The sequence below is a fragment of the Heterodontus francisci genome, chromosome 2 (genome assembly GCF_036365525.1).
Source record: "Heterodontus francisci isolate sHetFra1 chromosome 2, sHetFra1.hap1, whole genome shotgun sequence".
Lineage (NCBI taxonomy): Eukaryota > Metazoa > Chordata > Chondrichthyes > Heterodontiformes > Heterodontidae > Heterodontus > Heterodontus francisci.
In genome coordinates, this window is record NC_090372.1 from 133,949,890 (window position 1) to 133,975,966 (window position 26,077).

General features: G+C 40.9%; 1 protein-coding gene across 6 annotated transcripts in view; it reads left to right on the forward strand.

The window, feature by feature from the left end:
• LOC137347091 (polycystin-1-like protein 1) overlaps positions 1 to 26,077 on the forward strand; it is a 433,612-nt gene that overhangs the window by 93,097 nt on the left and 314,438 nt on the right. For all 6 annotated transcript variants that reach the window (XM_068011179.1, XM_068011196.1, XM_068011185.1 and 3 more), the window contains exons 3-7: positions 9,354 to 9,539; positions 11,146 to 11,327; positions 14,903 to 15,061; positions 16,312 to 16,631; positions 23,728 to 23,814. In XM_068011179.1, coding sequence (XP_067867280.1) covers positions 9,354 to 9,539; positions 11,146 to 11,327; positions 14,903 to 15,061; positions 16,312 to 16,631; positions 23,728 to 23,814 — 934 coding nt within the window. The remainder of the gene's footprint in view (positions 1 to 9,353; positions 9,540 to 11,145; positions 11,328 to 14,902; positions 15,062 to 16,311; positions 16,632 to 23,727; positions 23,815 to 26,077) is intronic.

Below are 26,077 nucleotides of genomic sequence, written 5' to 3' on the forward strand. Positions count from 1 at the left end.
CTACCGCTCTATAAATATCAGATTGATATATTGGAAGAGAAGTGTTGTCAAACGCCTCTCCAGAGGACTTGTTCATAGAGAAGTAAGGCTTTGTAGCTGCTACTCAATCTTGAATCGATAAAGTCCTGTTGGCATAAACCAAAATGTGCTTTAGTCGATTTTTAGTCACATTCCAGCCAATGTCGTTATACCAGGAATAAAGTGAATAGACTTTAATATCAGGAGGTTCTGATGTGTCCTGGATAGAAGTGCCATTCGGAACTTGATTATCTTTATAGCAGGTGTACGTTCCATCAGAAGCTAACTTGGTGATACAAAAGTTTTCCTTTGTGCTATTGCACTCTTCCAATGTTGTAATGAATGGGACCATCACATGCATTACCTCCCCTTTATATGTCACTTGGGCCAACTGCAGTAAAATGTTTGATCTCTGCGTCTTTGCAGGAAATCGCATAGTGTGAGGTGTTCAAGTAGTAAGATATTTCTGGCATGTCACATGCACTGCTTGCATCCAGAGGACCTTTAATAAAGAATTTACCAGTACCTTTCAGATGCCAATCTCGAGGCAGGCAAGACAATGCTAGACGATACTTGTTGCCTGACGAGCTGGGGTGCTTCTTTCTGAAATCATCAGCGAGCATTCGATCAATTTCGGCCATCCTGTCATACGTCCATGAATTCTTCAAAGAATTTTGAGGAGCAAAAATTGTCGAATTACAAGCAAAGCCGCCATCCACAGGGAGTAAAACCATAGGTTTATTATGGTGCCAGAGATGAACTGATGAGCTAATTTTAGGAACATACTGATGAATTGGAGAAGTGGAGCCAAAAACACCTGTTTCTTGAGGTGACTCACAATGATTCCACATCATGCCCTTCTGGGGATATGTTTTTTGCAATTGGGTTGAGGGGAAAGTCAGTGGGTGCGAAATTTGTTGTAGGATGTTGTCCAAACCCATCAGTGTGAGGATAAGTTTTCTGTTTACCCCATTCAATAAAGTAGCAATGTCCCACCTGTTCAAAATATTTCTCATTGCGTGTTTTTTCACCGAGGTCACCAGCTGACATCTGAAAAGTCAGATTTTCATCCCTAAGGTTACACATGGTAACATTAAAGTCGGTTAACCAGTTCACTTTCTTTTCGAGTCGACTGAATTTCAAGAGTCTTAGCCAAAATTGTGGTATCGAATTCAACTTGTGTAGGCTGATATATAGAGCCATGTGATAACACAAGTGGTTGAGGCTGAGGTGTAGAAATAATACCAAAAGGAAGCAGTACCTTAGACATCATGGATCTGTTATTAGTAATTGTGAGAGAACGACGTCTTTGAGAAACGAGCGTGGAAGCCACAGTAGGAGTTTTACTGCTATGGTTGATAGGAAGCTCTGGAAACAAATCTTCTGTAATCTGAGTCTGAGTATAAGCACCATATTTAATAATAGTTCATAAAACAGTAACTAAAATGATAAACAGAAGAATAATCAAGGCTGAAGTAAAGCAACAGTACCTCAATCCTTTCTTTACTGGAGAGCAAGTCCCATCACTCAGAGATTTTGGTGCTTTGTTCCTTTCCAGCAGTTTCTCCGTCTTCTGTTGTTGTGATTTGACTATCGCTCATTGCGTCAGGTATGGTTTCTGATGAAACCAACCTTTGAGGCGCTGCTAAATCCTGTGTGGGGGAGGAACAGTTATTTATGCAGTTGGTTGTAGTTTGATTAGCGATGTTTCCGATGCCGTCCTCCAGGCTGTGTCCTGACAGACAGTGTACCTTGTACTGTTCTTCCCTTCCTGTACCCTTCAGGACACCTCTTCAGGTTGTCTACAGAGACAATTTTAAGAGATTGCTTGCCATTCGGCTGGTTAGCAAATATTGTGACAGTTCTTTCATTAATAACAGAATGTATTTGAACAGGTTTCTTCCACTTAGGTCTCAAACCAGGTTTATGTTCAAACTTTTTGTCCTGAACCCACTCCCCAGTTACAAGTTGCCAAGCTTTGTTAGTTACCTCTTTTTGTCTATTATTCTCTCTGATCCTCTGATCAATTTTATGAATTTGATCTGTTATTTCTTGTTTCAAATCTAATAGTTGCTGTTGGGTCAAGGAGTCAGAAATCGTAGAGGCAATAAAAGAACTGTGAGTAAGTGGTGCATTTCAACACCATACATTAAATAATACGGTGTTCTAGGGAACACTGTCCCTGATGCACATGTGGGAACATTACTTAGTGATAGCTGCACCTCCGGAATGATGGCGGCTCACTTATTCCCTCTGATTCTCAACAGTTTGGTCAATAGCTTTTTTACTTCCTGGTTTTTACGTTCCACCAGTCCCGCTGACTGCGGATGACGTGGTGTGCTGTGCTCAAACCCAATCCCCCTTTGCACACAATAGTCTTTGAAAACCTTGGAAGCAAAGGCTCTGCCTTGATTAGAGTGCAGCACTTTGCGTGTACCAACTACAGTAATTATGTCAGTAATGGCATTGACAAGTGCGGTTTCCAAAACAGTTTCTGTGGGGACCAGCCAGCAGAACGAAGTGCAGCCATCAACACAAACGAGAACATGTTTATGCCCCATTGAAGTGGTCCAATGAAATCAACAAAAAAAATTTCCATTGATTTATTAGGCTTCACAGGAGCCAATGGTGGCAGTTTAATAAGTGATGATTTGTTGGTTAAATTACATGGCTCACAATTTGCCGTGTATGTTTTATAGGCTTTAAGCATGCCTGGCCGCCAATATAAAGGAGTCAATTTGCAGAATGTTTTTCGGGCACCACTATGAGCCTGACCTATACCGTCATAAGATTTTTTTATGAGCTGTTCTCGTTTGTGACTCAGGAGTACTTCCCAGACACCCTTGGGCAACTTAACCAGTACAATACCAGTCGGGGTCTCCGAATAGAAGTACTTTGATGGATATTCTTTTGGATTCTCTTTCATTGGGTCTAATAGCTGAATCAGTTCCTCATCCTGATTAGCTGCCCGTTCTGCCCTAGTGATTACATTAACTGTAGCAGGCCCCTCTCGAGGGGGTGTCATGCAGACTGAGCCTGTCCATCTGCAAGACTGTTGCCCTCTGAGTGTACTGAACCAGTGGTATGTCTGAGTACATGAATTACCTGACAATTACGTTTCTCCTTTCATAAATGGAGGATATCTTCCCACAATGATTTGTGTTTTATGGGTTTACCTTTATGATTGATAAAGCCTGTCTGCTCCCAGGACACTAGGTCTTGGTTGTAAGCCTGCTTACAATAGTCACTATCTGTACAAATAAATGTGGGCTTAACTGGGTCTGCCTTTTCTAAAGCATACCGTAATGCTGCAGCTTCAGCATACTGTGCTGTCCGTGGGCCAAAGGGTATGTATAACAATTCCTCTGGATAGAAAGAATAAGAATCCCGAAAGGTACCTATTACTATCCCCATCCCAGATGAAGATTGTTGGGATGTTCCTTTTTTAATCATCATTGATGACCCATCATAGTAAATACCCTGGTGATAATCTGTAAGTGGTTTTAGAGGTACTTGTTTAACTCCCTCCTTGGTATCATCATCTTTCATAACAGGGAGGTGTTCTAAGTCCATGTCTGAGGATAGAAATTTAAAAATGAGTGCAGGATCATTCATAAAGGAGGCCCATTTGTTGTATCGGATTTCGGTGGCTCTTCTCTCATCAGAGGCCATTCGCAAAACTGATCTCAAGTCTGATATTTCAGTATAAATTGTAATGGGTGTATCCCTTGAAGGGCTGTGCTTTAATGAGACACTGAACTATCATTTTCATGACTTTTTGTTGTCGTACCGTCTTTCAACATTGGAAAAATTAGAAGAATGAAACTGAACCGTCACAATGCGAATTTCATTGTAAAAAACTGCAACTGCTACTTTAGGAGATGTTTTAACGTGAAGATTAAGCGGGACCTGCAAGTCCCTTTGCTCCAGATCTATAGCCTTCTGTACAATGCGGCACAGTTGCTGTACTTTCAAGTAATCATCCGGGGGATAATGAATGGGCCTTTTACTGCCTCGCCTACTCTAGCATACAGAGGTATTGACAGCTCAGCAAAGGTCGGTGTAAGAGATCTACTAAAGTTCAGGAGTCCTAAACTTGCTTGCAGATTTTGCAAGGTTCAGGGATATTGAATTGTGTCTAGTTTCTCTATTTCGGACTGAATTAATCCCCTACCGTTTCCAATTATACGGAGGCCTAAGAAATCTACTTCCTCTCGAATGAACTGACTCTTTTTAATGTTGATCAGGTAGCCAGCAGCAGTGAGCAGGGATAAAACTGTATCAACAGCCTGAAAGTGTTCTTGAAGGTCATTATGTGAAACATAAATGTCATCCACGTTAGAGTTAACATTGGGCAGGTCTTTTTAAAGATTGATAACATGAGCAGAAAAAGGAATGGGACTGTTTTGAAATCCCTGGAGTAATCCAGTCCAACAATATTGAAAGCCGTCAGGGGCAGTCATCGCAGGTTTTGCCAGTCAGATTCTTTAAGTGGGTGAGACCAAAAACTGTTAGCCAAATCAATACAATATTTAAACTTTTCTCTTTTTATGCCAGAAAGAAGGGCAGTGGAATTCTGCTGCTGAGCAGTGTTTGGCACTGAGACTTTATTAAGGGATGTGTAATCGACCACTAATCTCCATCTGCCATCAGGTTTAGGGACACCAAACAATGGTGAATTAGTTCTAGAGGGCATTTTTATTGGGACACCTTGTTCCTCTAAATCCCTAATAGTGTCGAGTAGATCTAATTTCCCTTTATGATCCTGAATAGGCCACTATGCCAGCCTGCATCACGAGAATGAGGTTCTATATCTACCTTGCCACATTGATTCGGATGACGATGTAGATAAGGGTAGTACGTGTTTAGAAGCTGTTCCAAAAGACCCTTATTGCCTCCCTCTAGGCAGGTGCGGTCTAGCTGTGCATGAATATATGTTGTTCGGTAATCTTGGTCCATGGATGCCTCCACAGGCCAGATCTGAAGGAAGTGTTTAATTTCAGGCTGTCCCGTAATAAGAGGGCAAACTAAATCAGGTATCAATCCCACCTCTAGGGTGGTCGTATACCATAGATAGTAACAGGAATTTCATAAAAATCAATCAGCTGTGTCTTACACTGTGTGAATCCCCCTACTGATAACTGCTAACTCAGGCTGCCCAAATCTGACCACTGAGTTTTTACAATTACAGGATCCATGACAGAGTAATCAGCTCCTGTATCAAAGAGTGCCTGTATCTGTTCAGCAGTGGGCAGAGTTGCCCGGGCATGGGGGAATTCAAGAGACACTGGCTGGGTGTCAGCCCTTTACTGTGGAGAGTCATATTCTTCTGAGTCATGACTATCAGCCCTGTCTTGATTTCTGATTACTTTAATTGATGTCTATCCCTCCCTCTTAGGAACCTCACACCTTCCTGATCCCTTAGATGGTCTATCAGAAGGTTTACAGTCACGACTATTGCCCCCTTGGGGTGGATGCCGATCTTTCTGATCTCTGCCCCTGTCAGCCCTGGATCCTCCCATTATCCTGTGATAGGCACGGCCAGTGTAAAATTCATCCCCAAAGGGATCCCAGCTGACCCTGCTATCTCTACGAGGTGTGGTGCCAGACTGTTCCCATGGTTCCGGGGAGGTATGCTGCTCGTGCTCCTGGCGAAGTGGTGGTGCAGACCGACCCGAGTGCCCGGCTGGGGTCCCGAAGGAAGGAGTCGGCGGGCGCCTGGAACGAGAAGGAGCCTGGGTCCTATTCTGTCCCTGTCTGTGTGAAGCAGAGACATTGTCTGGATTATTTTTAACCTTAAGATCTGATTGGACCACAGGCTTAGTATGGGGCAGACCCAGCAAAGTTTGGTTCGAGTGGATAATGCGTTCAACATCATCCCACCTCTGCTGGCCATCAGGATAAGCAGATAATGCACCTTCACAGGCTAGTCTAAGTGCAGAATTCTGATACTGGTTAGCCAGACACCTGTTAACAATTTCCCAGATTCCATGTGTCAGGTCCTCGCCTAATCAATAGGTGGCTACTAAACCATTTGACTTTATTTTGAAGGATTTCTTTGATTGAGCCCATAACAAGCCCACCCTGAGTTGCGGTCAGGAGGTGGGCATACATTTGAATCCAGTTGTTGCACTTATTGATTGGGGGGACTAGATCAGAGTTTAACATCTTGGAGAGGAGCTGCCATAAATGTGCAGCACTCCAGCCTTGATAGCAAGTGTCAAGTCTATCAAGGTTGTTTAAAATCCACCTTGGTTACTGAGACTGGGCTTGCCACACATGGCATATATAGAGTTAAGATTCACATTGCCTAGGGGCGTAATTTGAGACTGCACAGGCTGTCCCACACACAGAGGAAAGACTGCAGTACCATCATTAGCAAAAGCCTGAACAAGGGCCTGTTTCATTTGAAGGTAAAGTATCAGTAGCTGTCTATAATCCTCTCGCAAATTCTGATCACGACCCTCATTGTGAGGAAGCCAACTGATCCGAAACCCATGCTCACCAAGCATGTAGGGAGACCCAGGACCTACTATTCTACCATGGATACCCCCGGCCTGTCGTGCAGCAGTCATCAGGCCACCCAATTGTGGAGACGTGACCTTTATCATTAAGGAATGTTGTGGGTCTGGGGTATCAGTCTGATTATCCCACCGGATATGTTCTGTCGCTTCCACCTGGGGGTCAGCTACAATAGTGCCATGAGCTCTAACTGAACCATTGGCATCAAAATTATCTATCTCAAAGACAACTACCTGATCAGCCTGAGGCAGTGGAATGGGATTCTGTAATCCACTGAAACAAGTTGATGGATCACCCAACGGGAAAATTAAGCCAATCCCTTCAACATTAGCCATTATGTCTGAATGGAACCTGAACTAGGAGTAGTAATGTGTCAGGCCCTAATCACAGCTAGAATTTAAAGTGAACTTTGAAGGAAATTTCCAAAGCTCAAAAGTAGAATGAGGGAGGTGTGATTTAAGATCCACAAACTGTGATCAAGAGTTTGCCGTCTCCAGAAACTTAAATTGGGGTTTTAATACCACTGGCAGTAAAACACTTCTTCCGTACTTACAAATCTGTAATAAACATTAACTACAAATAGATAAGTACAGGATTCTGTTAACAACAAGGCATGTTTTGGGCGCCAACTGAAGTGATTTATGACTTTAACCCCTTATAGGGACTAAACCAAATCAGGAGTACATCTCTATGAATCTCCTTTAATTAAGTTCAAACCAGACAAACTCTTATAGACACTTATTTGGGTCCAAAGGATTGAACTAGTTTTCCCTCAAAGAAAGAAAACTAACAGAATATTACCATGTTTCGAATAGCCTATTTTAAAAAATAATTATGGCTAAGTCATAAATATCCCAGATATTGTAAGGGTCTGGGAAACTCTCTTCAATACCTATTTCCCCTCAAAGAGACACAGAGAGGGGGTTCTTGTAGTTGTATACAGAATGTGACATGAGACGGTTTATTAACTTTTATATATTTATTGAAGAATTTAACATGCAATCCACTTTCAAGTGGATAAGTATACTACAATATCAAAGATTACTAAGAGATGTAAAACATAACCTTATTTCTAAAATTGAATCCAAAAGTTCAACCCTGACAATGTTTCAGCAAAATATCAGAATATCCATCAAAATTCAAATTAAACTGTTAGCTTAGATTTCCCGAGTAAGCCTCCTGCTTCACAAGACAAAACACTCTCGGTTAAGAGCAGAATTCTCTTGTCATGCAGACAGCTGTTCTTACCATAGGTTGAGAAGCATTGATGAGGCATTTGAATACCTCTGATTTTTCAATTCAAAACTCTCACGTTTATACTGTTTCTAATCTATTAACTCATCTTTTAGAATGTAGGTGTTACCTTTCTGTGTGGGTTTTTCCCACTTTCGTTATCCATATATGGTAATATCATGAGCTACTTATTCCCAGTTATTTATCTGCTCAGAATTCCCTTCTTATGAATTTATGAGCTTTTATCTGGCCAAAATGTTTGTAGTGTTTGATAGTAACACTCAGACTTAACTTTATAAATGTGTTTTATACTTAAAAGATTTTTAATTAAATTTGTGCTGTAAGTGTTTTTGCCTTTTTGGGTTAAATTGTGTTTACGTGGCATCTGTTTTTTCTAGGTAACACTCCATTTTGTGATTGATCATCTGTGATGGTTCTTTGATGGTACCTTGTACCATCTCCTTAAGTCAGTCTGTCTGTATCATTAACGTTATCAACTAATTAGGATTATAGTTATCAGTACGGACCATGTATAGCCTTTCTTATTTTAATTAAAAGGCTTTTCTGGTACACATTCCATTGTAACAGGGATGTTTATAGATTTTTGACTCTGCCCCTAAAGGGAATTTCAGTGCGTCTTGAAAACTGACCATTTATTCAATGTTTAATTCTAAAAGATATAATGTATTAATTATATCTGAATTCTACCTAATTAAAGCCTATTATGCCTATAGTTCATCACATGGCATCCTGCACCATGGTGCCATGGTCAGTTTGCTCATGCACCCTGTTCTGATCCACATGGGTAGCAAGTACCTTGTACCTGTTGGTCAAAATCAAGCGCGGAGGTTCTTCCATCATTACATCCTAGATCCCCATACCTGCCTGATTCACAGTCACACCCTCCTATCTGTGACCATTGACCAACTCTAAAGCTGTACTTAACCTAAGGGCTATGACTGTTTCCTGGAACAAAGCATCCGGGTAACTCTCCTCCTCCCTGATGCCCCACAATGTCTGCATCTCGGACTCCAGCTTTCCAACTCTGAGCCGAATTTGCTCATGCTCCAGACACTTACCACAGATATAGTTTTCCAGGACTGCAGTGCATTCGACAAACTCCACATGCTGCAGTCTTGGCATACCACCTGCCCTGCCATGTTTGTCTAACCTTATTTATTTATTTGGTTACTTTATTAGCAACGATTTTGCTAAAGTAATATCAAGTTACAATCTCCTAGCTTAGAGACAAAAGAAGAACATTCACCAGCTACTGGAGATAAAACGGCAATAAAAAGCTTCCCCCTCTGCACCAAATTCCCACTTGCATCAAATTCCTGCCCTCGCACTTGGTTCAAGAAGCACTTTGTTCCCAGATCACCTTGTGATTTATTGTATTCCTACAATGTACTCACACTGCTAGATACTGAAAAGTCCAAACTTTTTCAGGAAATGTAGCAAGATGCAAGATAAAAGAAATACTATACATGAGCTAGATAATGTATTGGTTTTATTAGATAAGTGTCTCTGGTTAATTGTATTTCTTATGCAACTCTCTTTACTATTTCTCTCACTTTCAGCTTTGATTTAACTGTACTTTTAAGTGGGACAGACTGCTTTTGTGCCAATGAAACAAAAACATTCTGGACTTTAAGCAACCAAGACTCTATCCTTGGCAATGATACTTTGCTGAATGCCAGCCTATCCAAAAGTGACAACCTTACTGCAAGCGATAAACTCACCTTAAGCACAGGCTGTATCAGCAGGTAAGACAGTTCACAAAAAAGACTTCTGAGATCTATTGTTCCGATCATTTATGTTTCCATGTTATTGATATCAGTGGTGTAGTCCATGCATATAACGTGACTACTTATAGCTAGTAAAGTTTTACTCTCTTTTAAGGTGATATAATGGAAGACAATCAATGCTGCATTATCAGGGGCATGGCAGAAATATTGGGGCTGACAGCTGTAATAAATGCAATGATACTGGTGGCTGACTGGTAAATGAATACTGTTTTTTTGTCTTGTATTTTCTGTACTACCGAACTCCCATTGATATAAAAAATTCTAATTTGTGTTGCACTGGAATTGAAAAGGCAGGAAAGTGCAGCAATAAATGGCAGTCTTGCCAGCAATGTCCACATCCTCAAACCTTTTAGATGAGGGTCTTAAGTTTGTATTAACTTGGAATTGGTGCACAAATTAATTATTTGTACACTAGTTTTACATATCAGCCATCAGTCCTCTTCTGGCTCTTAATCTTCTATTTCTCCAACAGGCACAGTCTAAATGGTGGAATGCCATTACTAATGCTTTAATAAATTGGAATCAAGGAAATATAAAGTAAAAGCTGTGGCGATGTATGTTTTACTTTATTAAATCTCCCTCTTAAGGCTATATAACTGTAGCAGTAAATCAAACTTTAAGATGCTGAATGATATGCTGTTTGTTTCTGTTTTATTATATTCAGAATGTTAACCTGTCCTTTTTTCTTTATAGGTGCTGACTGACTTACTGTGTCTTTCTGTTTTTATTTATTTTGTTGTTTGCATTTGAAGCTGTAGACACATTATACTCATCAAACCTGTGGTAGTTCTCCCAACACAGATAAAGTAGAACTGTGGTTAAGATCTATCTATCTTGTTAATTCACTAGGGCCGCAGATGCTGCCAACACACTCCATTCAAGTCTTCGATTGCATGCCAGTGAGACAGTAGTCAGTTTGAAAAAAAATCTGTTTTTGCAACTGTCCAGGTGAAAGGAATAATTTCTGCAGGACAAGTAGCTCATGTTTTATCTATGTATACACTATATATTTTAAAAAATAAATTAACACACTATTTGATGAGTACAAAATACCAATTTTTCTGGTACATTGTAACCTGTTTCCTTGAGAGTGCTTGCCTAGGTTTGCTTAATGTATTGTGAAAAACTTGTTCCCAGTCTGTAATGTTATAAACAAGTGTGGTAACTTTTTATTTTCAGAATTATTTTATGTGCCTTTTGAAGTTAGCTATGTCTGCGTTGGAAGTAACAAAGCACCATCTATTTACTACATCCGTGTCATTTTTTCTGCTTCTCCACTATCAGTTCTTTGGCTTCTGAGTGCAATTGGCAATTTGTGATGGATTTCGGGCAGTTTTGTGCTATGGGTCTGGGCCCATTTTGAATTAGGGTAAAGCTAGCCAAGCATTTTTCATGGATCACTTATAGCAGGTGTAAAGAACAACCTTTCTACATCTATGTATTCGGTCACTTTCATTGCCTTAAAAACGCTGATCCTGTCCTGTCATCATGTTTTCCTCCATTGAGAGTTGCTTTTGACTCGTGTTTAGTTTGTTTCTAAATGCAATCTTTTTATTGTTGACAGATGCTTTGGCTTTGTTTGCTTGTTATATGGAGATGGTGAAAATAAAATGGCGGTGTATCAAACAGTTGGACCATACATAAGGAACCTTAGTCTCACACTTATTGCAGACCAAGTACAAACCAGGAAACCATTCATGCTGGAAGTGTGTGGCTCTTTGGCTAGTCCTGTTGGAAAAGCCATTGGTAAGAGGAAAGATCCTTTTTATTAAATTGGGTCACAGGGAATTTAAAGGAATTTCATTAATTAAAAATGAACAGAAATAGATGTAAGAAAATTGAAAATTAGTTTATCTATTAAATAAAAAAAAGCAGATCCTGCCTGTATTTCTGTGTTGAGACTATTTGCATGAGGTTGTTGAGTAGTAGATAGGACTTTGACCCTTGCATCAGAGCTCGATCAATAAGTCGCAGAAATTTGTTACTGTTTGAGCTCAAGGAGGAGGTACTGTGATAATGCTCCAGCAGATAAAGCTTATGAGTTACACCCAGTGTATAGCACAGAAATGAGCCATTCAGCCCAACAAGTCCATGCTGGTGTTTATGCTCCACATGAGCCTCCTCCCATCCTACTTCAACTAACCCTATTGGCATATCCTTTTGTTCCATTCTCCCTTGTGTCCTTAACTAGCTTCTGCTTAAGTGCATCTATGCTATTTTCTTTAACATCTCCTTGTGGCAGTGTACTTCACATTCTTACCACTTTCTGGTAAAGAAGTTTCTCCAGAATTTCCTGTTGGATTTATATGTGTCTATTTTATATTTATGACCTCTAGTTTTGGACATCCCCACAAGTGGATACATCCTCTCAATGTCTACCCTATCGAGCACTTTCAGTAGGATGGTGAGAAATACACTATCTTCTTCATTGAAAAGCGCTTTCTCTGAGTGCAGCACGATCCCGTCAGAGAGATACCCACGTAACTCATCTGCATCCATGAGGCCATGGAAGACAAGTCAGGTGGCAGTTAATGAATATGGCTTCGTCTTTCTGGCCCTGTCCCACCAGTTTCCTGGTGGATCTGGGGTACATGGGTCTGGAAACATGCCCAAGGGTGTCTGTTCTTCATCCCTGCCTCATTACACCACACACACCACTGCCCCTCCCTGACTCTGCACTTTCAACCCAGGAGCTCCAAATGTGCCCACCTCTCTTTAGGCAGGTGTATGATGTTGTATTTTGGCTGTAGTAGTAGCCATTTTTAGTACTTATTTGTGGCAACATTTTATTTTCGATCAGTTCCTTTTTTTACTTGCCTTCTTCTCCCTTTTTGCTGCATCTTTTCCCAAGTCTGCAGCCTTCCCATGAGGAAACTATCAGGTACTTTTGGCGTGGAAGTGTTGGAAACCACTGCTGGACATAGTTTTCTCCTCTGAATAAATGTTTTCCACTGTCATTTTTCATTGAAGTGGAGCATGAATGACATTTAAATTCCTACACTTAAGCTCCCAATGCATTTGTATGTGGCAGGGTTGCCAACCCTAATGCTTTCCGATTTGCTGAGTGTTTCCAGCTTTGATTTGTTCAAGATCATTAAGAATTGACTAACTTTGATTGCTCAGAGGTAGGCGATCAGAGAGCACAACTCTAGGGTGGTAGAACTGTTCATGGAGGCACCCGGGAAATTTCCTGATACCCATTCTGATTCTGCCAATGAATAAAAATGTCTTTATAAATGCTCACATAGAGTAAAGACACTCAACTACAGAACAGCCAACCTTTATAACTGTTGCAAATTACGGGCAAGTCTCACATGATCACACAATCAAATCTCCAGGAATACGTTCAACTCTAGAGAAGCCCTGGTGATTTTAATGAGGATAGGTAATTTGTTCCTAGAGAAATGATAATGCAGTTAGAAATGCATTGTTCTTGTATCTTGGGAAGAGTTTAAAATGTAGCCACGTATGTATCCCCTGTCCAGGCACTTAGCTTTCTCTCATGATGTCCCAAAGTTACTGCCTTATGCTGGAGTACCCTTTCACAAGAGCCAGCAACTCTTGGCACTTGACTAAATAGCCATTCTTTGTATGAACCTAGATAGTACACGTTAGCAAACTATATTCAGTTGTGGAGGGCATTGAAATCCTGTTCATCCACACACAGTTATTGAAGCTGACTGGAGTCATTTTTGAATTTTCTCGAGTTGCTGTTATTTTTTCCATCAACGTCCAGGAGGGATTTTAACTTTTCTAAAGGGTCAACCAAACTACCCATATTTTGTACTATTATCCAATAACTTCTGAGTATGAAATTTTCATCACATACAATAGTTTCCATTCAGTAACTTGAAGTTCAAGCTGAAGGTCTTCCAATCAGCAGCTGAAAAAATCAATGAGGAGGGAAAGGAGCAGTGCGTATGTGGGAGAAGCAGTAATCACAAGAAAAATAAAAAGCTCTGCAGAAAAATTTAAAATACAAGCGAACTGATTGAGAAAATTAGTAGACCAGAAGGGAGATTAAATATGAGAGAGGAGGAAGTTAAGAAAAAAGAAAGAGGGAGATTTAATGAACCAAAATTAGAAGCATTAAATTTAAGAGATTATTTCAGGTTCATTTAATTACATTTTCCTTTGATCATCCAGAAACATACAGGTGCAGCAGGCAATTAAGAAGGCTGATGGTATGTTAGCCTTTATCACAAGAGGATTTGAGTACAGGAGCAGTGAAGTCTTGCTTCAAGTTAGAATCTTGGTTAGACCGCAGCTGGAGTACTGTGTGCAGTTTTGGTTCCCTTACCTTAGGGGGGATATTATTGCCATAGAGGGAGTGCAAGGAAGGTTCACCAGACTTGTTCCCAGGATGGTGGGACTGTCCTATGATGAGAGATTGGGAAACTGGGCCTGTATTCTCTAGAGTTTCGAAGAATGAGAGCTGATCTCATTGAAACCTACAAAATAATTAAAGGGATAGACAGGGTAGATGCAGGTAAGATGTTTCCCCTGGTTGGGGAATCTAGAACCAGGGGACACAATTTCAAAATAAGGGGGAAGCCACTTAGGACCGAGATGAGGAGAAATTTCTTTACTCAGAGGGTTGTGAATCTTTGGAATTCGATGTGGAAGCTTAGTCATTGAGTATGTTTAAAGTAGAGATTGACAGATTTCTAAATACCAATGACATAAATGGATATGAGGATAGTGTGGGAAAAAGGCATTGAAGTGGATGATCAGCCATGATCATATTAAATGGTGGAGCAGGCTCGATGGGCTGAATGGCCTACTCCTGACCCTATGCTCCTAGAAGACTACAGCTCGTAGAAAGACGCAAACCCCAATCACCTTGTCCTCAGCGAGATACACTGATTTCCTGTGCTCCATCAAATTCACTTCAAGATATGTGCGCTTCATTTGAAATTTCTCCACGATCTTGCCTCATCCTATCTTAGTAACCTTATTCACCCATTGATCCCTGTGTGCATATTCTCCTCCACTGACACTGGCTGACTCCTCATTCTGTGTTTCACTGTTGGCAGTTCCTCAAGCCATTGAGCTCATGTTTTGGCACTCCCTCCCTCAACATCTCTGCCTTGTACCTCCCTTTCAAACACTTCCTAGAGACTCTGCTCAATTATGCTTTATCCCTTCCCTGAGGAAAACAAAATGAGGATAATGGTGAATACATTTTTTAAAAAGTTAAGTGTTCTAAATGGGTAACTATTCCAGATTACTGAAGTTGTGTGTTTGCTTATGGTAGGCCTATGTATGACCAAAAGCAGATAGTGTTGTGCTTCATTCCTCATTCAGATGTCTTGTTTCAGATACTGGAACTCTCAATGCAACTGACCTATCACATGTGCTAGTGAAAATTCATTGGGATAGTACAGACCAGAGCACCCTGAACGCCACTGTCACCTCCAATGGATTCTTTTCTTCATCTCCTATCTGGATCTACACTGAGCCTGGAAGCTATTTGATAAGTAAGTTCTACAGCTGTACTGTGGCTTTCTATTGTTTATTTGTTGCCAAATGAAATACAGTTGACAGGAATTCTTAATGTTTCTGGTGGTTGTGAAGTATAGGCTCAGTTTCAATTACAAGAATATTAAAAATTAGATGTACTGAACTTCACATTATATATTTTGCATTTCAACCAGATACTTGTACTGATGTACCAGTTGTTTATGACAGTATTTAAATACTATGTTCCCAGCAAGTGGGTGATGCTGATAAAGCCACATTTTATGCCCTTCCTTCGTTGCCCTGCAAAGGTGGTGTTGGATCTTTCCCTTGAACTATTGCAGCATGTGTGTAACGAGCCATAGGAATTCAGTGTTCTCACTGAAATTATCTAATGAGTATTAGGCTTCATATTGACATGAAATGACTTTCCATTGTAGTATTTTGGGCCAAGATGGAAAACAAATTAATTTGTGTCCAAACTGCAAACAGATCTTTGTGGACAATAACAGCTCTTTGATTAGTGAAGAGGAAGCTTTTTGAATTGTCCCATCTGTAATTTTGAAAGGACTTGTCGTGAATTCCTCCAGTTGTTAAGTGATCAAAATATTTCTGATTTTTTTAAGAAAAGGTTTTTCAAAAAATAGTGATTTTATTTGGCACTCCTTAATAAATTATATCATATTTTAAAGAGGAAATGTTAATATTTTGTGGTAGACTTCATTTCTGATTTGTGAAGTATAGTCTGTTCTGAAACAGCAGTTTAAATTCCATTTTAATTACATTCAGGGTAAGTACGTCAACAAAATACTACACCTACTGTAGTGTGATTTTACCAATGCAATCTGTAACATATTTGATGCTGATGTCTTACTGTTCATGCCATTATACAAATTATTGTTTGGCAAGACACGTAAAAAGAAATTAAGTATTCCAATCCCATTTGGGAAAGAGTCCTTTCTGTATTTTTGTCTATGAACTAAACTGTGGTCTTAACTGCTCTGTCATGGTAACTCCTTCCAAGTATGCTTTTGTATGAGATGATCACAGTAGAATTTCTGATGTCAGAAAATACTTTAAGGGACACTTAAGGGGACATAATGTTACTTAGTACTGCGGAAAATTTATAATCAGTCTCCATGTCTATAAATGGAGTACAGTCGGAACTACCAGCACTGAGTCAACAAGTTTTGTTTAGATGCATTGACCTTTGCATGCCTGAGAATTGTTGCTCATTAATAATTGGTAGTTTCTGCTTTTAATTCCTCAGCTGTTCTTGCAGACAATCAGATCTCTAGGGAGGAGAAAAACATCAGCGTTATGGTTTTGGACCCTGCACCTACTGCTCTTGAAGTAAAGCTTGTGCAAATGACTGAGCAGATCCCATCCTGTATTCCATTTGATGCTGATGAAACAAGTCCCCTAGAGAAGGTTTTCTTAGGAACTGACTATAGCTTTGAGGCCTTTGTTGCTATGGGGATTGAATTGAAATTCCTTTGGTACTTCAGTGATGACAACACCACACATCCCTCTCTCAGCCTACAGAACTGCAGTGAATATCAGCAACTGGACTGTCTTTTGGATACAGTGGTAAGTCATGCTTAAAGTAGAAATTAGTGGAGAAACCCAGAGGTCATGAATTGAATCCTACCATGGCAAGTTCTGAAATTGAATTCATTGAATCTGGTCATTTGTCGGCCAGCATCAGAAAAAATGATGATAGGTCTCCCAGATTATCATAAAAACCCCAGGACTTGGCTAATGTCATTTAGGGAAGTAAACCTGCACTTCTACTTGGTCTGACCTGCACGTGATGTTAGTCCATATTAATTGCCTCTAAAGTTACCAAGGAAGCCGTTCAGTTTAAAAACAATTGCTCAAATAAGAAGGCCAACTTCTAGAGCAACTAGGGATGGGCAATAAATGTGGCATTCACAACATTGTTGAAGCCTCAAGAACATACAACAAGTGCTGTTTTCGGTTTGTGAACAGTTTCCGTGGGTGTTTTTTATAGTAAAGCTGGAAAGTATTGAAGGTTTGAATGTAGCTCAGACCAAGTCAGCTTGTTATTTTAAGATGGTTAATAAAATAACTAATTCGCTGAATGTTTTTACCTTCTCTGCATTCTTTGACTGACTAAAAGTACCAACAGATCTGGCACATCAAGACCACTTTTGCAATCTGATGAGCAACATTTCATTTACCAAATGCAGTGTTAACATTGGGGACACCCTGAAACAATTTTAAGTTGATGATGTGGAATCCTGTGTTCAGTTTTGGTCACTATGTCATGAAAATGATGTACTGGCATTGGAAAGAGTAGAAAGAAGAGCAACAAATGTTAGAATACAGTCTGTTCCTGATGTGTTAAAATATTTCCTGAACTAAAAAAGTTTGAATTATTCAATAACTTGAATGAAGCAACATACAAATATCAGCAAAATGAAATTTAGTGACATCCTTTGAGAGATTAAAACTAACCAGATCCCATCTTGGTGTTCCATCCGGGTGGATGCTTAATATCCCATGGCACTAACTGAATAAAAGTTTCTCCTGGTACTCTGCCCAGTAATCCTCCCTCAACCAATGCAACATAGAAGATATGCCAACAGGCCATTCATCATGTAGTTGTTTGTCACTCTGGGGCAGAATGCCTGCTTTGTTTGCAACATAACAGTTAGTACACCTCAGAGGATATTCATTATATGTGAGGCATTTTTGAGACATTTTCATGGAATAGGCACTATATAAATGAAATATTATAATAACTTTTTAGGCTCATTCATATAGGTAGACTTCGTATTCACTGAAATTTTAAAACTTGAATCAAGGGAGAGGAGAATAATCACTCATTTCAATGCACCTCATATTCATTGCTATCTGATGATCAGCAACATACATTTAAGGCAGATTTTCCATTCCCTTTCCCTTTTTGTCACTGCCCTTCTACCACCCATACGGCCAACTATTTTTCCCCTGATATTTTCCCATGCAACCACGGGGAAAGCAACAGTTATCCATTTATCTCTTGCGTAACTTTGTCCAGGGCCCCAAGCACTCCTTCCATTTGAGACATCAATTCGTATGCTTCTCCTGCAAGTCATTAGAATTGTTATGGCACAGAAGGAGGTCACTTGGTTCATCGAGTCCATGCATATAAATTGCTGTCATTGAACAGCATGGTCTCCTCTAAATTAGGAAGCCCAAATGCTAACTGCTTCATTGAAAACATCTATTTTGTGTGACTCTAATTTTATGTATGGCTTCAATCAGTCAGGTGGCCTGCCAATCATGATGGGGGAGGTTCGGAACCTCGTGGGAGGGTGGGTGGATCAGAGGCCGCATGTTGAGGGGTGGGGTTTGGGGCCAGGTGGTTGTGCAGAGATCGGGTCCTGGTGATTGGGGTGGGGGTGGTGGGGGTATGGGTTGAGGCCTCAGGGAAGGTTGTTAGGGGTGGGGTGGGGGCGGGGAGCCCAATCAAAGAGGCTTCGCAGGTAGGCAGCTGGACCCAGAAGGTAGGTGTGAAGGCATTCCTCCTAAATCCACCAAGTTCTTGCCTTGAAGCTGCCACGTTTCCTGACGCTCAGAGAATCCAGCCGACGGTAGTTAAAGTTGAAAACTTGAATGACAATGAGGCGCACAACCTAATCGTCACATATAAAGTTCCATTCTGCCTCCTTGGATTGGGTTGGTCACCTGCCCACCTCCCGGCTTCAGTTATTTCTTTTTATTAATCAGTGTTCACCTCTGGAAATTAATGAAATGAAAATCAGGCAGAATCTATAAAGGATGGGTAATCCGCTCTGCTGTTACTGCCCAGGTGCCAAAGTTACAAATTACCCCGAGGTATGTTAGTGCTAGAAAGTTTCCAGGCTTGGTGTCAGCATCTAAGGTTAGGTACAGAGGTACAGCACAACCAGTTGCAGGCTAAAGCTTCTCTTCTCTTGTCAATATTGTGTCTGAGCCTCAACCTCAGAAGTGTTCTATTGCAGTGTGGAAATACTTCTGTGTTGGAAACCAGCCATCTATATGTTTATCTCTTGTGAGACTGTATAGCAGGATGTCAGCTAATACTACCTAAATTCACTTCACATGCAATCAGTGTTGTAATTGAGGACCGCGAGAAGGAATGTTGCAGTATTGCATTAGGGACCATTGGCATGCAGGTCATAAAATAACTGCTTGCACAGTAAGCTCCTGTTTTCATGTTTGCTATATGAGGCCAAAAACATTTTTTTTATTCGCTTGTGGGATGTGGGCATCTCTGGATAGGCCAGCATTTATTGCCCATCCCTAATTGCCCCTGAATTGAGTGGCTTGCTAGGCTATGAAGGGCCATTTTTTTCCTATTGAAAGACAAATGTTTTAATTGAATCCTTTTAACTTGCAGTACAAAGCTAGGAGAAGTCTTGAACACAGCAAGAGGCCATTTGGCCCATCATACATGTACTGACTTTTTGAAAGAGCTATCCAATTTGTCATACTCCCCTGCTGTTTGCTCATAGCTTGTAAATTTTTCCTTTTCAAGTATACATCCAATGCCATTTTGCAAGTTACTATTTAATCTGCCTCCACTGCCCTTTCAGGCAGTGTCTTCAAGATCTTTTGACTTTTCATTTTCTTACCTTGTTGGAGAACAAGAAAAAAAAGAGGAAACAATACTGAATCCAAGCTTAGCCAACATCTCAAAACTTGATAGACCATCATTGAATGTCTAGAGGAACGAACGTACGAATTAGGAGCAGGAGTCGGCCACTCAGTCCCTCGAGCCTGCTCCGTCATTCAATAAGATCATGGCTGATCTGATTGTAACCTCAACTCCACATTCCCGCCTACCCTTTCACCCCCTTGCTTATTGAGAATCTATCTACCTCTGCCTTAAAAATATTCAAAGACTCTGCTTCTACTGCCTTTTGAGGAAGGGAGTTCCAAAGACTCAGGACCCTCTGAGAGAAAAAAATTCTCCTCATCCCTATCTTAAGTGGGCGACCCCTTATTTTTAAATAGTGACCCCTAGTTCGAGATTCTCCACAAGGGTAAACATCCTTTCCACATCTACCCTGTCAAGACCCCTCAGGATCTTCTCAGCAGGTCTGGCAGCATCTGTGGAGCATCCTGAGCAGCATCCTTCCGAAGAAGGATCACTGACCCGAAACGTTAACTCTGCTTCTCTTTCCACAGATGCTGCCAGACCTGCTGAGTGGTTCCAGCATTTCTTGTTTTTATTTCAGATTTCCAGCATCCGCAGTATTTTGCTTTTACCCCTCAGGATCTTATATGTTTCAATCAAGTCGACTCTTACTCTTCTAAATTCCAGCAGATACAAGCCTAGCCTGTCCAACTTTTCCTCATAAGACAACCCACCCATTCCAGGTATTAGTCTAGTAAACCTTCACTGAACTGCTTCCAGTGCATTTACATCCTTCCTTAAATAGGGAGACCAATGTTGTACACAGTTCTCCAGATGTGGTCTCACCAATGCCCTGTATAACTGAAGCATAACCTTACTACTTTTGTATTCAATACCCTTCGTAATAAATGATAACATTCTATTAGCTTTCCTAATTACGTGCTGTACCTGCATACTAACCTTTTGTGATTCATGCACTAGGACACCCAGATCCCTCTGCATCTCAGAGCTCTGCAGTCTCTCACCATTTACATAATATGCTTCTTTTTTATTCTTGCTGCATTTTCCCACATTATCCTCCATTTGCCAGATCTTTGCCCACTCACTTAACCTATCTATATCCCTTTGTAGTCCCCTTATGTCCTCTTCACAATTACTTTCCTACCTATCTTTGTGTCATCAGAAAATTTAGCAACCATACCTTCGGTCCCTTCATCCAAGTCATTTATATAAATTGTAAAAATTTGAGGCCCCAGCATTGATCCATGTGGCACACCACTCATTACATCTTGCCAACCAGAAAATGACCCATTTATGCCTACTCTTTGTTTTCTGTTAGCTACCCAATCTTCTATCCATGCCAAATGTTATCCCCTACACCATAAACTTTTTTTTCCATAATAACCTTTGATGTGGCACCTTATCAAATGCCTTCTGGAAATCTAAGTACAGTACATCCACCTGTTCTCCTTTATCACAGCACATGTTACTTCTTCAAAGAACTCCAATAAATTGGTTAAACATGATTTCCCTTTCACAGAACCATATTGACTCTGCCTGATTACCTTGAATTTTTCTAAGTACCCTGCTATAAGGTCTTTAATAATAGCTTCCAACATTTTCCCTATGACAGATGCTAAGCTAACTGGCCTGTAGTTTCTTGCTTTCTGTCTCCCTCCCTCTTTGAATAAAGGAGTTTAATTGGCTATTTTCTAATCTAATGAAACCTTCCCCAAATCTAGGGAATTTTGGAAAATTAACACCAATGCATCAACTATCTCACGAGCCACTTCTTTTAGGACCTAAGATGAAGTCCATCAGGACCCGGGGACTTGTCAGCCCACAGTTCCAACAATTTACTAAGTACCACTGCCCTTCCATTTCCTGATTTACAGCTATTTCTGGGATGTTACTTGTATCCTCTATGGTGAAGACTGAGGCAAAATACCTGTTTAATTCATCTGCCATCTCCTTATTTTCCATTGTTAATTCCCCAGACTCACTTTCTATAGGACCAACGCTCACTTTGTTAACTTTTCTTTTTAAAATATCTATAGAAACTCTTACTATCTGTTTTTCTCTTTCGAGCTTGCTTTCTCTCCTACTCTAATTTTTCCCTCCTTATTCATCTTTTAGTCGGTCTTTGCTGCTTTTTATATCTGGCCAATCTTCTGACCTGCCACCCATCTTTGCACAATTATATGCTTTGTCTTTAAGTTTGATACTACCTTTAACTGTTTTAGTTAACCACATATGGTGGATCCTCCCCTTGGACTTTTTCTTTCTCGTTAGAATGTATTCATTCTGTGTATTATGAAATACCCCTTTAAATATCTGTCACTACATCTCTATTAACCTATCCCTTAACCTGCTTTGCCAGTTCACTTTTGCTAGCTCTGCTTTCCTGCCCTCATAATTTAAGTTTAAAATACTAGTCTTAGACCCACTCTTCTCTCCCTCAAACCAAATGTAAAATTTAATCATATTATGATCGCTGCTGCCTAGGGGCGCCTTCACGATGAGGCCATTAATTTATCCTATCTCATTGCACAATACCAGGTCTAATATAGCCTGCTCACTGGTTGGCTCCAGAACATGCTGTTCTAAGTATCTATCCCGAAAACATTCTGCGAGCTGCTTATCTCGGCTACCTTTGCTCATCTGATTTTTCTAGTCTATATGTAGGTTAAAATCCCCTATGATTATCTCCGTACCTTTCTGACAAGCACCCATTATTTCTTCTTTCATACCCCGCACTACAATGTGGTTATATTAGGGGGCCGGCGCACCACTCCCACAGACTTTTTGCCTTTATCACTTCCCATCTCGACCCAAACCGCTTCTACATCCTGGTTTCCTGAACTTAGCTCATCCCTCTCTGTTGTGTTAATACCATCGTTAATTAACAGACCATTCCCTCCACCTTTTCCTAGCTTCCTGTCCTTCCTAAATGTCATGTACCCTGCAATATTCAGGTCCCAATCATTGTCATCCTATAGCCATGTCTCTCTAATGGCTGTTAGATCATACTTATTGATTTCTATTTGCACTATCAGTTCATCTGTTTTGTTTTGAATGCTACGTGCATTCACAAACAAGCCTTTAGTTTGTTTTGTCCTTTATTTTTGTAACCTCTAGCCTTAACTGCTGATTTACTCTTAGATTTGTACTCACTGTCCCTTCATGTCATGGTCTGTTTATCTTTTCCTATATTGATACCTTTCTCTCTTGCCTTGTCTCTACCCTTTGATTTGCCACATCTTCCCAAATTTGATCCCTTGCCTCCACTATTTCGTTTAAAACCCGCTTGTTCCCTAGTTATGTAACTCGCTAGATCACTGATCCCAGCACGGTTCAGGTGTAGACTGTCCCAACAGTACAGCCCCCACTTTCCCCAGAATGTTGAAGAGCAGTTCTAATGAGGACCACAAGTAATGATGAAGTGGGTTGCAAGTGACCTCTGGGTCATGTGAACAGCAGCACTGCTTTGGGGAAAGATCTCTGCTGTGTTTGCATTGTGCATGTTTAATTGCAGTACAGTTATTGCAGATGAAATGGGGGTCAACAAAAAGTCATGGCAGTGAAATCTTCCTAAACCCGTCATCAGAAATCTGGAAAATTTACTTAGAACAAATTCTTCAGAAATACTGAAAAAGCTGACATGATAAATCACACAAGAGGTATTGCAGTGAGGTGTTTTTTACATATGAGAGGCTTGGTATTAGAAAATTCTACTGTTTGATGGTGAATTTGTTCTATGTGCACTTGTTTCCCCCTCATTGCATTAGGACAGAATGTTCAGTCTTATGTCAGTTGAGTTCAAACTATCAATGCTAAGGTCGGTTAATCTCTGGCCTTTCTCAGTGCTTAGCTAATAAAACCTGTCAAGTTAATATTCACATATAGCCAGACATAATAACAGCCATTAGATGGTTAATTTTCTAAGAATCAAACTAAGGGTCCAAAAATTTATCTGTACAACAATGATAATGAGTCATAAACTAAATCTGGTGGTTGGTAATAAATTTAATAATCTGTATTTATTTTTGAATGCAGAATCATACATTTCAGCACGAAGGGGTCTACCAAGTGACTGTTAATGTCTCAAACGTATATGATTGGATCCAGAAAACTATCTACGTGGTAAGCATTTCTACAAGCCATGACTATTGTTTTAGTCGATATGAAATTCATATTTCACACACTGGCCATTTTGTTGTAATCTCTGTTTGTTGGTTTATGAGTTTGTTAACAGATTTTAGTGAATGGAGTCGTCAGTGTGTGAAATTCTCATTCCAGGTCCACTGAAGTGCACCCAAGTAGTGAATTTGTTCTTCCAAGTTTGACTTATGTCAGGATAAAGCATTTTGAATGATGTTGCACTGGAGGGAGTTTCTGGTGGTTACAGATCTGACACTGATGAAAATACAAGCAATTCGAGATAATGGGATTAAGAGTGTCACCAAAAAAGTATATTGCACAATATTAATGGTATTGGCTTTTGTGGAAATTGCCTGCCCCACCCCCACTAATCCATTAAATATTAGGAACATAGGCTGGAATTTTACATCGCCCCAGGAGTGGACTGGAGTCGGTGGTGGGGTGGGGGGGGGTGGGTGGAGGAAGGGTGCCATTTCCGTTGACTGCCTGCCCCCGCTGCCATTTTACCAGCAGCAGGGGAGGTTTAAAAACGGCCTGCCAACTGAGGCCAATTGAGGCTCTCAATGGCCAATTAATGGCCACTGAAGGAACTCTTCCCGCCGCCATTGGTATTTTAGTCAGTAAAACCAGGTCGGTTTTAGTCAGTAAAACCAGGTGGCCTCTTTCAGTGTTGGGGAGGGGGTCCATCTGATCGGGCACGCTGCTCCCCACAAAGGACCCACCTGTGGCACAAATCACCCCCACTGGAGCACTTCCCGCCGCCTTTCTAATTGACCCCCACCCCCCTCGCTGGGGCACAGACGATTTTCCCCGGTGAGGCCTGAAACCCTACTCGTCTTTCGGTGCCGACATCCATGCTGCTTCTCACACTGGATGCAGTCCCAGCAGTGGTCATCGCTCTCGGTGACGCTGCTGGGACTCGAGCTGCCAGCCTGCTGATTGGCCAGCAGCTCCTGGAGGCGGGACTTCCTGCCTCAGAGGAGCGGAAGCCCCGACCAAGGCCAATTAAGCCCTGGACCCCACAAAATCGCTGCATGACTTGGAGGCCCAGCAGAGGCGGGCTCACCACCGACTTTTAAGCCAGTGGTTGGGGCCTCCGTCACGATGTAAAATTCCAGCTATTGAAACAGGAGTAGACCATTTAGCCTCTTGAGTATGTTGCACCAGTCAGTGAGATCATGGCAATCTGTATCCTAATTCCATTCTTCTGCCTTGACTCCATATCCCTTAAAAACCTTGACTCGTAAAAATCTATTGACCTTAGGTTTAAAGTAATTCATTGAGCTAGCATCTACTGCTTTTTGTGCAGAGGGTTCCACACTTATTCCACATTTGCATGAAGAAGTGTTTCCCAACTTATTTCCTGAATGGCCTGGCTTGGATTTTCAGGTTATGTTCCCTTGTTCTAGACTCCCCCACCATTGGAAAAAGTTTCTCTCAATCTACCCTATCAATTCCTTTCAAAATCCTAGATGCCTCAATCAAACCACCCATTAACTTTCTGTATTCCAGGGAATGCAAGCCCAGTTTATGTAACCTGTCCTTATAAATTAAGCCTTGGATCCCTGATAACATTCTGCTGAATCTGCACTACACTTCTTCCAAGCCTGATGTATCTTTTTTAATTTGTGGTGCCCAGAACTGTACACAGTACTCCAGGTGTGGTCTATCCAGGGCTTTGTATAGCTATCACACTTCCTCCTCTTTTTACTCTAGATATAAAGGCAACATTCTATTAGCCTTTTTGATTATTCTTTGTACCTGACCACTACATTTTAGTAATCTGTATACATGGACCCCAAAATCTCTGTGGACCTCCACTGTTCCTTGCTTTTCATGATTAAAACATTACTCAGATCTATCTTTTTTGGTCCATAATGGATGATGATACATTTAATTGTGTTGAAAACCATCTGCCACAGTTTTTCCCATTCATTTGATCTATCAATGTCTCTGTAATTTTATTCATCCAATTACACTACACTACAGAGGAAAACTTAACTCTCCATGGTTAGCAGGAAAGGAGAGATGGGACAGTTAAAATTGAGCTGCTCCATTTCACAATCTGTTCTTGCCAATTCTCTGACCTGTTCTTACAGCCACTGCAAGTTCTGAGGGAGGTGGGGGGTGGGCGGGGCGGTGCCTACAGCAGACGATGGGGGAAGCAACTCATTCCCCCACTTGGTGCACTCTTCAGTTGCTGGACCAGCTCACGATGTACCTTGAAGAAGTTCTGCTCTTCTCT